This window comes from Phaethon lepturus, unplaced genomic scaffold, assembly GCF_000687285.1.
Source record: "Phaethon lepturus isolate BGI_N335 unplaced genomic scaffold, ASM68728v1 scaffold36315, whole genome shotgun sequence".
NCBI classification, from domain to species: Eukaryota; Metazoa; Chordata; class Aves; order Phaethontiformes; family Phaethontidae; genus Phaethon; species Phaethon lepturus.
The window spans coordinates 1-13,478 of record NW_010539053.1 but is presented as its reverse complement, the minus strand read 5'-3'; the positions used below and the strand labels follow the sequence as shown (position 1 = coordinate 13,478).

The following is a 13,478-nucleotide window of genomic DNA, read 5'->3' as shown; positions in this document are numbered from 1 at the left end:
TTCCTGAGACAGGATGAAACTGTTTTTGAAAAACATTATGTAAAATTAACGTTTTGTGTAAGGAACTCTTAATAAGGATGAACATTAGGGCATGCTCATAAGATTAAAGGCAGTACTTTGTCTTGTGCACCAGCAAAAAGCTGATTTCTGAAAAATGTCTAAAAAAGAAAATTATTGTAATAGACTTGATGTTTGTTTTGATGTTTCTGTTTAGGTGCTGACCCCAGCACAAATAAAATCAATTTGCCTGGCCATACTAGAATCAGGAAAGCAGTATGCGGTGAAGAAGAGGAAACCGTTCCCACTCATGTATTCATACTATGGAACAGAGTATCTTGGTGAGTAACACACCACCTACTTTGAGAGTGATGCTGTGTGTAGATGCTGAGCCAGTAGACGCTTCAGAAATAAAATACTGAAAACGTGCAGTGTGGGATTTCTCCTGAATGAGTTGGGACCATGCAACCTGAAAAAACTGCTAAGTGGGACTGGGGAGCTGGAGGGAAGGACTGATGCTGCCTAGTGCTGGGGAACGCAAGAGGTGCTTGTGCTGCGTCAGGGGAGCAGCAGGAAGCAGCTGCATTCCCTCTTCTCCATTCTGCCCTGGTAAATCTGCCCTTGCCCAGCGGAGGCAGCGAGAGGTCTGGTACCCATGCTTGTGTGGATACCAGAGCGAACTGTCAGGGGATCTTATTTGTTAGCCGCTGTTGCCACGCAGGGACTCGCAAAGCATTTTTTGGCCATAGCAGTGCAACTCAAGTGTACGGTCAGCTCCTGCCCGTCACAGGCAGCTTAGCTGGAGCTCATCTGAAGCAGTGGTGAAAGGTCGTCGAGCAGGTCCTTAGTGGAGTTCTCAAGGCACAGTATCACACTGCAGAAAGTGTGAGTTTGGTTTGCATATGTTAGTGAGTTCTCTGGCAGGGGAGCGGAGCGGGAGGTCACTGAGTGGTACTGTTCCACAGACCCTGGCAGGTACAGATAATTCTTGCACTGAAATTCAGGTTTTATCTGACTGACACTGTCAGTCAGTAACTGGGAATATCCATTTATGGTCCAGTTTCAGTTTGGGTTCAACGAAGACTTCACAATAATGGCCCAGATGCAGTAGTGTGTCAAGAATAATAATGTCTTGAAACAGTATTCAATTTAGGTTCAATTTAACTTCACACTGAGTTTCAGTCATATCAGAGTGAGAGCAGAAAAAATTCATATGTATTTTTGCATAGCTAAGGGAACTGGAAATGACAGAAGGAGTAACAAATCATAGTGTCATGCACCTAGAAAGCTGCTATTCCAAGCACTATCCATAAAGAAGATGAAAGAGCACTTGACAAGGAAATCGGTCCCAAGGGAAAGTTGTCATGAGATGGAAATAGGACCTAAACCTACCCTCTGATTTGACTGTTTCTGTTCTTCACAGGTGCAGCACATGGGCTTTCATCAATCCTTCAGATGCTGCTTTCCTATTATGAGTATCTGCAGCCAGCAGATCAGGAACTTGTGTGGCAGAGCGTTGATTTTCTTATGGACCAAGAACAGAACAGCAACTGGCCTCCTGAGCTGGGAGAGACAATCGAGCGGGAGAATGAGCTTGTACACTGGTGTCATGGAGCTCCAGGTTCTTTTTCCATTGATGCTATGATCAGATGCTGATCCCATTGTTTTTCCACGTTAGATGATTCCATGTAGAATAAAATCTCAGGTTAAATTTGACTGATTTTGATGTTTTATGAAATGCAAGCAAACTAGGCTTTTTTTTTCCAGTTAAGAGTGTTTTATTTATTGCTGAAGCAGCTGGAAGGATAGGCATATTTTCTGCCTTAAAAGCATGGGTGATCACAGCTGAAAGAATTCTGGTGATCCTGAACTGTATGTTTTCTGCTCTCGGTCCCTTTCATAACAAGACCTCAAAGAATGGTACAGCTGAGTCAAAAGACAGCATATGGCTGGACAGAGAAATAGAATGCAGAAGAACACAGATACAGACACATCTGTGAGTTTTGGGAAGTCCTTCAGAATAGCTTTTTCCCCGCCTCGTAAGAATCAGAGTTTAAGCTGCACTTATTACATGGATAATGCATAAATTTGACTAAAGTATCTTCATGTGAAGGGGAGTTTGTACTAGCAAGGGACATTTTTCTGAAAGTCACCCATATAAAACTGCTTTTTGGAGAAGAAGAGAATAAATCCTTAGTTTGGGTTCATGAGGTAAGGCTGATGTCTGTCAATTCAGAATCTAATCCTGTAGATTAGCAATTTTGGCAAGTAATGCTGCATATTGAAATTGCCTTTTTACCCTCAGGCATAATTTTATTGCTAACTAGTCATATTGGCTTGGTGGCATGAAGCTAGAATGTTACAGAGAAACTTACTTTTATTAAAGAATGTCCATGAGCATTGAGGCATTGCTTTTAAAGGTATTCTGTTGAAATTACAGAGAGTACATTATAATTAACATCCCTTAAATATGCTTTCTGATGATGCATTATGTTTTTGTTGGTATCATTAAGGAACAAGCTTCTTGCTCTCATACTATAATGAAGCAAAAATAGCTTTTGCTTACTAACCTTTTTTATTTTTAAGAGGCAAAAATTACTTCTACAGCATGGCTGGTCTAGTGATGAAACCTGCAGGGAAGATGCCCTCTTTGTTTCAGTATCTTGAGAGCTGCTTTTGACTTGGGTTTAACTCTCAGTGGAGACATGCAGTGAGACTCAACCAAAGTGACATGATCCCAAAACGCATAAAGAAGTTACTTTAGGAGACATTTAGAGACATGTAAATTCATTAATTGCTATTGTTCTTCCCCAGAAAATCCCATATCCCATCGCTGTTCTTGGGTAATAATGCACATGTAGTTTACAAGAACGCTTTTCAGATACTTCAGTGTACTTCAATACTGAAATACTTTAGTATTTCAATATTCAGACCACAAGTGAGCTATTCTAAAAATTTCTTTAGGCACTTGATTTGGTTATGTGTCATATGCATTCATTTGAGGTTACCATGAACTGAGTTGTGCAGTGCTCTGTTGAAGTTTATGATTAATTTATTTGAATCCCCTCTAAAAAGAAGCCAAGTGACTTTTTTAACAGAAGTTAGTATGCATAACTGTTCATAACTGGAATAAAGCAGCATGGCCCCCACTGAAAAAAAAAAAAGCAAGCTTCTTTTTCTCATTCAATACAAAATTGTATCTCTTGCCAGTGTAAGACATTATCTTACCCGTTCTTGTGTTTCTGTCAGTATAAATAGGTGAGGTGAATGGGAGTCTGAAACCAATAGAAGACAGTGCTAAGCGTTTACTGTTTTCAAGGCAAAAATGTGACTACTGTTCGAAATTGATGAAAGACTCGGAATGTTAGAGTAAACCCTGAAATTCAATAATGCGTTGAAAAGATTGGAAGTGGTGTTGTCACAGGGAGTGGGTAAGAACATCTTACCGTCTGCTTTTTGGCAGACCAGATACTCTCTCCTCCATATGTAGCATATGTATAGGTAACGTTGACATGTGTAGAGCATGAGACTGCAGTTTTTTAGTGTATTAATCTTTATTTTCTTATGTGTTCTACGAAACCCTTGGCCTACTTATTACAAAAGACAATCTCATTGCTATTTTCCTAGGCATTGCATATCTGTTTGCCAAAGCTTACCTGGTTTCCAAGAAGCCTCAGTATCTGGACACTTGTATCCGCTGTGGAGAGCTAACTTGGCAGAAAGGCCTGCTGAAGAAGGGACCTGGAATATGCCATGGAGTGGCTGGTAGTGCTTATGTGTTCCTGCTGCTGTATAGGCTCACTGGAAACTCAAAATACATTTACAGGGCACAAAGGTTAGCAGTCCTACCTTTCTGGATAATAGCGGAAAGTTTCAAGAACATTTATAGAGCTGCTCAGGTTCTGTGATCACCACCCTCTGATGCAACCTGAGGGTTTAAGCCCCGGGTGCAGCTCTGCCTGAGTTGTGGGGCAGGCGTACTCTGCGGGGAGCCTTGCGGTCCTGCTTCCAGGCTGTGGGAGAAGCGTCGGGTTGTCCTGGGCTCCTTCCCTCCCTCCCCGCCCACGAGCCCGCACTCCTTCGGAGGGAACCGGGCTGGCTGGGGGAGAACGGGGCGCATCCAGGTCTTACCCCAACATGAGGTCCGAACAGCCAAGTTCCGCACCCAAGTCTAGGAGCAGAGTAAAATGGAATGCTGTTTGTTATATTGATTTGTTCTGATTTTCAGAGCATTTAACGCTACCCCTTACTACTAAACATGGAAAATAAGTATGGGACCTGCTTTGCCGTTATTTTACAATTTTTTAATTTATCATTCCCAGCTTTAGCCAGTTTGACATTGTGCTATTCGGCTTAGCTAGTGGGATTAATTCCATTTTGTCCTGATGCAAGCAAGTATATCCCACTGAAAATTCTGTCACAGTGCTGCAATTATCTTTAATTTTATTTCTGTAATTTACTATACACATTTTAAAAGATAATATTCAATGTTTGTTACTGTTGTATCCTTATAGCATAGAATAATGAGGGGAAGTGGTATAGTAGTTAGGGTGACTTATTTTCAGCCATTTGCTTTGAAGTGAAAACATTTTATTTGTGTAGTTATTTTAGCACTACAGAATTTGTTGCATTGATACAAAACATTGCTTGCATCCTGCTGGAATAACAACCAAGATAAAATTTATTAAAAAGTATTTGTTTAATAATATGTCTCATAGATATCAGAAGTTTATAGCTCTCAAAGAAGCATAACACATGTACAGATCGCAAAGGTTTGGCTTTTCTAGATCTCATGGACCTCAGTTTATTGTGGAAATCGGAGAGAGTAAAATTCCACATAAGGTTAAAAATCAACATTCTACTTTTTTTAATCATTGAATGTTATTAAAATGATGCTTTCAAACAAGAAGTAAGTAGACATACAGGGACACCAAATAATAACAAACTCTCTCCTCTTTTTTCTCCTGTTTCTTAGGTTTGCAGAGTTCTTATTTACAGAAGAATTTAAGGCTGGTTCCCGGGCATTAGAAAGTATATATAGTCTGTATGAAGGCTTCTCGGGAACTGTGTGTTTCCTGACTGACTTGCTGCAACCCAACCAAGCTGAGTTTCCTCTCTTCAGTGTCTTTGTCTAGAGAGTAACATTCTCCAGGGCCGCATCCTGGTGGCAGTGGGAGAGGGCACCTGCGGTTTCACCTATTTGTCAAGAGAGGCTATTTACAATACAAGCCAGTGGTACCACTAACGCTAGCCTTAACATAGCTGGGAGTCAGGTGAAAAAGAAAATACACTGGGGCTTTGGGAGGGAAGTGTGTGGTTGGGGAAAAAAAAAAAAGGGGTCAATTAAAAAAAAAAATATGGGGGAAGTGATTGAATCTGATGTGGTAGATATTTAGCTGTAATGAGAATCTTATTATTCAAGTGAGAGAATGGGGCATTATCAAACTTTTAATTTGGTGGTTACACAGGAGAAAAAAAAAGGCAAGCTAGAATTACAGGGACATGCAAAGAAGAAACAGTGATGCATCCAGTAGGTTTTAAAGAGAGACCTAAAAAAACAAGTCTTCATGCAGCGATGCACTTACCGGGGAGGGTGTCATAGGCATGTCACTGCACTGCACAAAGGCAAAATCTGGGATTTTTTTACCTAAACCACATCTACTAATTCTAGTAACGTGTATTAGAAATAAAGAGAGAGATCTGTATCTTGGGGCTCTTTCATCTTCATATGCCTATAATGATAGTTATGTAGATAGCTATATATTCAGCCTGCAGTTTCACTGGTTCATTTCAGCTAGTGGGGTTTCCTGTGCATAAATGTGAAGTGAATTTGACCCTCCCTTTCAGAGCTCAGTCTGTGGCAAGGAGCTGGTCTCCTTACTGATTTACTGTAACCGTGTCGCTTCTTGTCAATACTTTCCCTGTCACAGAGAGGACGAGTGGAGCCATGGAGTAGACTTGGACTGAAAAGCTCTGTAGCAAAGATACAGCAGGCAGATGCTTTCTTCATGGTACAGCATTGCTAGATAAGTACTGTTCAGTGATACAAAAGCTTCCTTTAAAGATTAATTACTTATAGCAGCATTTCTGAACAATAGCATACAAATTTCAGAGAATGGAAAATCTATTTTCCTTGATGAATTATTCACTACAGGCCCTATAAACTGAATGCAAACCTTGGATGGCATACTGATCTTAAGAAAACCTCAAAATTGCTTCTTTTCCTGGTTAACAAAATAATGTATATGCCCAAATGATTTGTAGCTATAGAAATAAATGGATTGCTCAACACTAGTTGCACTAGCACTTAAGGTTGCAATTATATGCTGTTTTACATATATTATATATATATAATATATATATGGTACTTGAAAGTTAAAATGCTAACATAGATTTGTACTAAAAAAACTATAAAAATAATCTGTATTTAAAATATATTTAGTATTTATTTATTTTTATTTATATGCGAATAATGTAATGCAATTACCTTTAAAGACAGATTGGGAAGACCGGTATGTCAAAAATTGCAGTTAGGGTGAAAAAAACTGACCTACATACACTGCCAAACAATGCAGTCTCTCTTCCTGCATTCTCAGCTGGAGGAGATTACGATTTCTTTATTTTTAATGCCTAATGGATTAAAGTTGCCATTTCATTTCAGTGGGCCTTGATCAGGCTATAAGTTGGAGCCAGGTCTTGCAATCCTTCCGCATTTTAATGTAGTAATCCCATTCGTATTCTTGCCACTGTTATTTTAATGAGATGGCTTGCATTATTATGAGCTGCAGATTAGGATTTCTGCTATTTTGCCTTGCACTGTGAAGCTCTAATTAATTACTTAATCATAGAAGTAACCATATTTCATTGGTGAATAAAGCAATGCAGTTCTGTGTCTGTCAAGAATTTAGGGATATTTTGGTGAATGGAAATGTTAAAATTCAATATACAGTTGTCACGTGTTTATTTGTGGGATAAAAGGTCTTCTAAGAAAGCCATTAATGTCACTTACTTTGTTACTCTGAGCACTGAGATGCATACACATAGGAGGATGTATTTCACATGTGAAGCTGAATCAAAAAGTCAATGGAGACGTGCACGTGCTCTACCCAGCCATGATTAAAAGTTTGTGTTACATCAAAGTCCATTGTCAGCAGTGAAGATCGTAAGTCCATTAGAATTCTTTAGTTGCTTCATGTAATGTGGCTGTCTAATACATTTCATAACTGTAACCTTTTAAACACATATTTAAAGAAGGTAAAACTTGTCCTACCCACTTTTTCCCTGTAGTCAGTAGCTTTTCAGTCTCCGTTTTTATTGTAGGGGATGTCACTCAGCTAAAACATGTAACGTTTGTGCCACAGCATTTAGATAGCTACTGTAAATGGGTTCTATCTTACTGTAAGACAGAGAAATAGGTTTTGCCATGATCTGGACGCAAGCTGTTGCAATCCTGCATTTATTGCCAATCATTTTATTTGAGATGCAAGTATAAAACAAAAAGGTCTAGTGTTTTGATAACCACACAGTCAAAAAAACCCAAACAACTCCAGACTTAAGCCTTAACAGAATCTACGCATATCAGCATAGTAATCACAACCTTTCAATTTTGTCCCCAGTGCCTACTTTTTAATTATCACTGGGACACAATATTTAATTGTTTCCAGTTAGTTATTTCTCAGGAGACGCTTAAAGTAGAAAATCTTTGCCAAAACCTCAATAAATCTAGAGCACAATAAATCAATACAGTAACTTAGATCCTAACCAAGTCATGAATGCTGATATGTAACATACACCACATATATTAAAATTTACCATAATAGGTGTAAATAAAATTACTCCATTTTATTATGCTTAACTTCTAATGCTCATGTTCGCATTTATCTTTTAATATAATTAGTCATAAATGGCAGGAAGTATATGTTAAGAACTCTGTCAGTTTTCTGATGGCATTCTCTCAGTGTTTCTTTGTAGAATTAATTCCTTCTGATTTACATTCAGAGGACACTCTGCTCTGCTCTGTGTTGTGTTCAACAGCACTCGCAAAACAATCTTCTGTCTCTGCAACCCTTCTCCATATATGAAGCCATGTGCTTGGCTTCATTTGATACTAATCCTGTGAGAAAGGAGTTACCTGAGTAAGAGCCCATTCAACAATGAGGAAACTCATGCAACCACCCAGTTTTCAAAATCTAGGTCCCAAACAGTCTCTCTGCAAATTACGCTATTTCAGCACTGACTTCAGCAAGGGCAGCACGCAAACTTTGTTTACTGACAGTTAAGATCACTAACAGTAACATAAACATCCAGTCCCATGGGATACATCTTGTACAGTCTTGGAACATGCATACTCATCTGTTTCATCAGACAGTTGAACATCATGGCAGTTTGAGCTCCTTCTTAGCACTTCGTGGCTTTTCTTACCTGACCTAGCTGGGTTAAGGTGGCTACTAGACCTGCTATAGTCACAGCTTCTGAACACAGTGTAAATATATCTCAGGGCTCTTCTGAAAATTCCCATCATTAAATAAGCAGGTTTTTTTCATCTTTTTCCTCCTCTTGTGTGTCTTGCTTTTTTTCCTTTGTACTATATATGCTGTTACATACATGCTGTTGCAGTCTTCATTTGTTGCTTTTAAAACATTGACAAGAAAGCAACCCAAGCAGAACTGTCAGCATTTTTCAGTGTAATACAAAAATAAGGTCCTTTGTGTTCCCTCCCTACCACTTCAAGAAATCAATCATGCAACCTTTGCTAGACATTCTGAGCTGGATGCTGTCTCCTCCTGCTCCCGCATCAGGCCCTAATGGACTGAAAAGGTGTATTCCTGAACAGATTCTGCCATGGTGCTGTGACAAAAGACTGTGTTACCAGAAACTTGAGAAGCCTCTTTCAAAGTGTAAAACACAAGTTACTGCGTCACGTTTGCACATTAGTTTCTTGTCTGTGTTTAGTTTCTAAAGTATAGGCAATAGGAATTTAAGTGATACACTAGTATTTCTGATTATGCTGTTAAAGCAAAGAGGATGCATTGTGTGGGTATTGGTGCTTATTTGTGATGTACCTGTGTTTGTGTGGTGCTGTTTGTGAGTAAAGCTGTAGATTACAAATCAGTTTAAGGAGCTATATACTATTCATGACTTGCGGTAGGTCATCCATAGATTACTGTCATGGACTAATTTTGAGGGAAACTAGATCTATAACGTCCAGATTTAGTGATCTCAGAATTCATAGAGCCAGATGCAATAAGTTTCATCAACAGTACAGTTCTAACAAATCTATTTAATTTCTTCCTGCTACTCACAACTTCTCAACATGATAACATATTCTTTTTGTGCCACTGCTTTCAATGTCTGCTTTATTTGCATCCTTTTTTTCCTTCAGTTTCCCTGCCTTTCTTTCCCAGCCTATGAATAACTTCAGAATACTGAAGCAGCAGCCCAGGTCTTTTGTTCTTGAAAATAAGATCGATTAATTTTGCTTGAGAGGGGTGTTCCACCTACTTGCATTACTTTATTTTACACTCCCAAATGGTCTCTTCTCACTGCCGTTTCCCACCTGCTAAGGAAAAATCATTATACTGTGTCACAACTGTCACTGATGTTTTACATCATTAAATAAAACAAAGAGAGACTTTCTATGGAGCATGTTCACTTCTGTAGTATCTTAATTCTATTAAGACAATCAAAAACAATTGAAATGGCTAAACATCCCAAATTACACATTTAAATGATTCTGGGAAATAGGCACAAATGAATGCAAGTAAAGTGGTCACCCTTTTCAGCACTCTGTGAAATTAAGTAATGCAACTTTGATGCTGTCATAATACTTACATGGACATGTAAAGAGTATGATCAGAATACTAATTAGTTTTTAAAATACTGTGGAAAAAATAAATGTAGGTATCTGTCGTATTCAGAAACATACAGGTGAAATATGTGCAAATGGAAACTTCCATAAGCAATCAAATTTTTGTACTAAAATTGTTATCTGCATATACAGTTACAGCATCTGCAAACATATTGCATGTTTTATGCAAACAGTGACCTATTTTAGCATATACATGCATTTTAAGACTATATCCTTGCTACTTGTACCTGTAAGATCCATGGGCAGAGCGTATCTCTGAGATCTGCCAAGTAAATCTCAGGTGTGGTAATCTACATACCTTGAATGTTCACTGCCATGAGTGGATATTCCAATCTGTAGGAAGATTAGTATATAAGGAATAAGAATTGCCCTGTAGATTTTAAAGAGTAATCTTCCTGTGAAGAACTACACCGGTGAGCAATTGCTGGCTAACACCACAGTCTAGGTTGCTCTGAGAAGACATTTCACTTTGTATAATTATGTCCTGGACTAAGTAGTAAGCAGCAGAAAGCTAAATTGAAAAGAAATAACAAAATGACCAAAAATAGCATTACTGAGGGAACAACATACTTCAAAGCCATAAAACAAAAATGCTCAGGGCCCATGAAACAATACAGCAATTTAGGGATGTGAATAGGCATTTTCCAAGAGAATAGCACAGTTTCCTTCATTGCACAGGTAATGGTACAGTGTGCACTTGTGCAGGTTTTAGCTGCCTTGAACAACGCTTCATTGGCATTACAGCAAAGTCATCATATGCTCAAAAAAGGATGCCTATGGAGGAGTTGCCTGTAGCTGAACCTCCTGCCTACTCCTGTCATTTAATGGAATAAAAGTATTGTGCACTATCGATGCTTAGGCAGTTTAAAAAAAAAGATCCAAAAAGCCAACATGCACCAACTTTGCAACCTGCCTTTGAGCTCTTAAACCTCCTAATTCGTACTGTGACTGATGTCATTGTTGGTCCTGTATGCTGAGTAGTTAAAATTTTACATCATGCTCTGAAGAAAGTCAATTTATAAGTAGCAGTCTGCTTGAAAATACATAAGTCTGTTAATTAGTTTTAATACTTAAAAGGGACTCCTTTGACTTTGTTCATCGCATGACTCAAGGAGAAGGTGGAGGCATTTAGGTCAAGTACAGCAATACCAACTAGAATGGCAGAAAATTAATTAAAAACTCATTTTGCCTAGTGGTATAACAATATTTGAATACAAGATACTTTATAATGCAGTGATATTCAGCAGCAGCACTGCATGACTATACATGCCTACTTCCCAGAAAATTTTATGTAGAAGTCCTGACATCAGTTATATCCCATAGTGAATAGAAAACAAATCCTACTGAAACATCTATTTCTACTTCATACAGAAGAGGAAGGCTGGCTGACCAGAAAATGACCTCTGCTTCTGTCTTCGTTACTGTGACCACACACAAGAGAAAAAAGGTTGCTTCTAACAACAGTCTGATTTTACCACTGATTTGGCCTCCTGTGCTCATTTTAAGGGCCTGATATGCCACATGCTGATATCAGTGGTGAATCTCCACTTGATTTCAGACACGCAAGTTTAGATCCTTCCACAGGTGTGAAATAAGGGGCAAAACTGCATCATTCTGGGCCCCAAGCCTGCAGACTTTCCTCTGCATAGGAGTTCTGTGGAATTAGTAAGTCTTGTTAGTATAGTAAGAGGAAAGTGTTTGCATATGCAGGGCCCTATTTGACAGCAGTTTTATTCCCATTTTCCTTCAATATGTCTGCAATATACATGAATGCCAATAACAATAAAAAGTACAAGGAACTTAAATGGCTTTACTAACCAAGGGTGTTATTCCATGTCTAGTTTGTGTCGGTGGCACTTGATTATTCAATATATTCCAACATACAGTGTTTGTTTCTTGAGTACATGCCACACCCTAGACTGGTTTCTCAGTGTAAAAGCTATTCACAGCCATAATATGGTACAGGCCCTACAGAATCAAGATTGATTTGACTCCTTAGAAATGCACCTTATCGTTTAAAAGCAGGACCCCTGCTCTTCTGATGTTTTAACACTGTGATCTTTCAGAATGTGTTTACTGTATTAGTTTTGTATTGTAGATTATGATAGAAACTAGATTTTATAGCTTTTTAAAAGCCGTGATAATACTAAGCTTCATAGTGGCAGAACAAACTCTGTGTGTATCCATATTATGAATATTAAAGCTGTGATTATATTTTGCCTTAAATAAAAGTCCAACCTTGAACAGTATGATTTTGCATTGGATTGCTTATTTCCATGCTTATCTTTCATAGCGCTGGCAACTTTTCTTTCTGGAGCAGTCATGACTCAAGGCTCCAAAAGCTTTTGATAGAAGTGTTACCAAAGGTAAAATCATTCATCTGAGAAGTAGCTAGAACATCTAGGCTGCACACAGTGATCAGGTAACACTACCTCATGGTAGTTCCCGCACGATAAGACTTGCTTTTGGCCTGTAAGTTAGAGTTACCCACTTAGGTGCTTATTTTCAGCCTACTTCAATCCCTGTACATATGCCCTCTTACCTTTGCAGAAAGACTCCTCTATTCCCAGAGCATTACATTCACCTAGGCCCACCCATAGCAAGGTTTCCATCTTTGCCGTCATCAGCTGAGCTCAGCTAGGTGAGCGATGAGACTCCAGATTTGCCAGTGCAACAGTTCCAGAAATGGCCCAAACAAAATGTTACTGGTATTTTTTCTATATATCTGGTGACAACCTAAGTTGCATTAAAGAACAGTAGCAGACCTGCAGAAGTAGCCATTAGTGTTATCCCATTAATAGGCTAACAGCATCTTAAAATCCGTATCTTGCCTTCCTGTTGTGCTCCTGGTAGATCTCAGGTCTCATAGCTAATCTCCACACACAGATCTGCAACTGCCTGGGAACAAACGGGCAAGGAGAAACGAGATCAGGGGAGGCATTGGAGTCAGCTGAGCATGAGCGAAGTACCACACCAAGAGGAGGAGGAAAGGGGCAATGACTGGAGACTGCCCCGTGCAGGATACAGGCACCGTCTGCCAACCCGACTTGGTACCTCAGGAGCTTTGTTTCTTGCCAGGAGGTCAGAGTCAGGATGCTGTGGAGAGGCTGCATAGGCTCATCTTGCCCTGGGGCTATTACCTTGTACTACTCATCCCCCCAGGCACTAGTGATACTGCCGGGGGCAGCGGGCAGGCTTACGCATATCCAGAAGGACTCCAGAGTTCTGGTGGCAAGGGAGAAAGGCATGGGGTGGTCTCCTGGCTTCTTCTGGTGAAGGGGAAAGGCTCAGGGCTCCTGGCTTCTTCTGGTGTCACAGCAGGGGTCTGGGGAGGGAAGAGGCCTGACAGGCCCAGGTAAGACCCACCTGACAAAGCAGTAAAAGAGGGTCTCTACCTGCAGGTTCGCTACTCTGGTGAGGAGGTCTTTGAACCAGGTGCATCAGGGGAGGGCTACCAGGACCCACAATTCCTTTTCTGCCTTTTTTTTAATCAGCTGTCCCTCAGCCTTTATTGTTGCATGGGGTTATGTTCTCCCAGGTGCAGGATTTTGCCCTTGCCTGCTCCTTTCAGGCTGTTTCTCCAGCCTGCCGAGGTCCCCCTGCGTGGCCGCCC

General features: G+C 39.8%; 1 protein-coding gene across 1 annotated transcript; it reads left to right on the top strand.

Moving 5' to 3' along the window:
- Nucleotides 1-214: 214 nt before the first annotated feature.
- LANCL3 (LanC lantibiotic synthetase component C-like 3 (bacterial)) lies at nt 215-5,132 on the top strand (the record flags this gene model as incomplete). The annotated part of the gene is made up of 4 exons (XM_010287013.1): nt 215-338; nt 1,421-1,618; nt 3,625-3,832; nt 4,973-5,132. Coding segments are annotated over 4 exons (690 nt in total), but the record flags the coding sequence as incomplete, so codon positions are not given.
- Between the last annotated feature and the right edge of the window lie 8,346 nt (nt 5,133-13,478).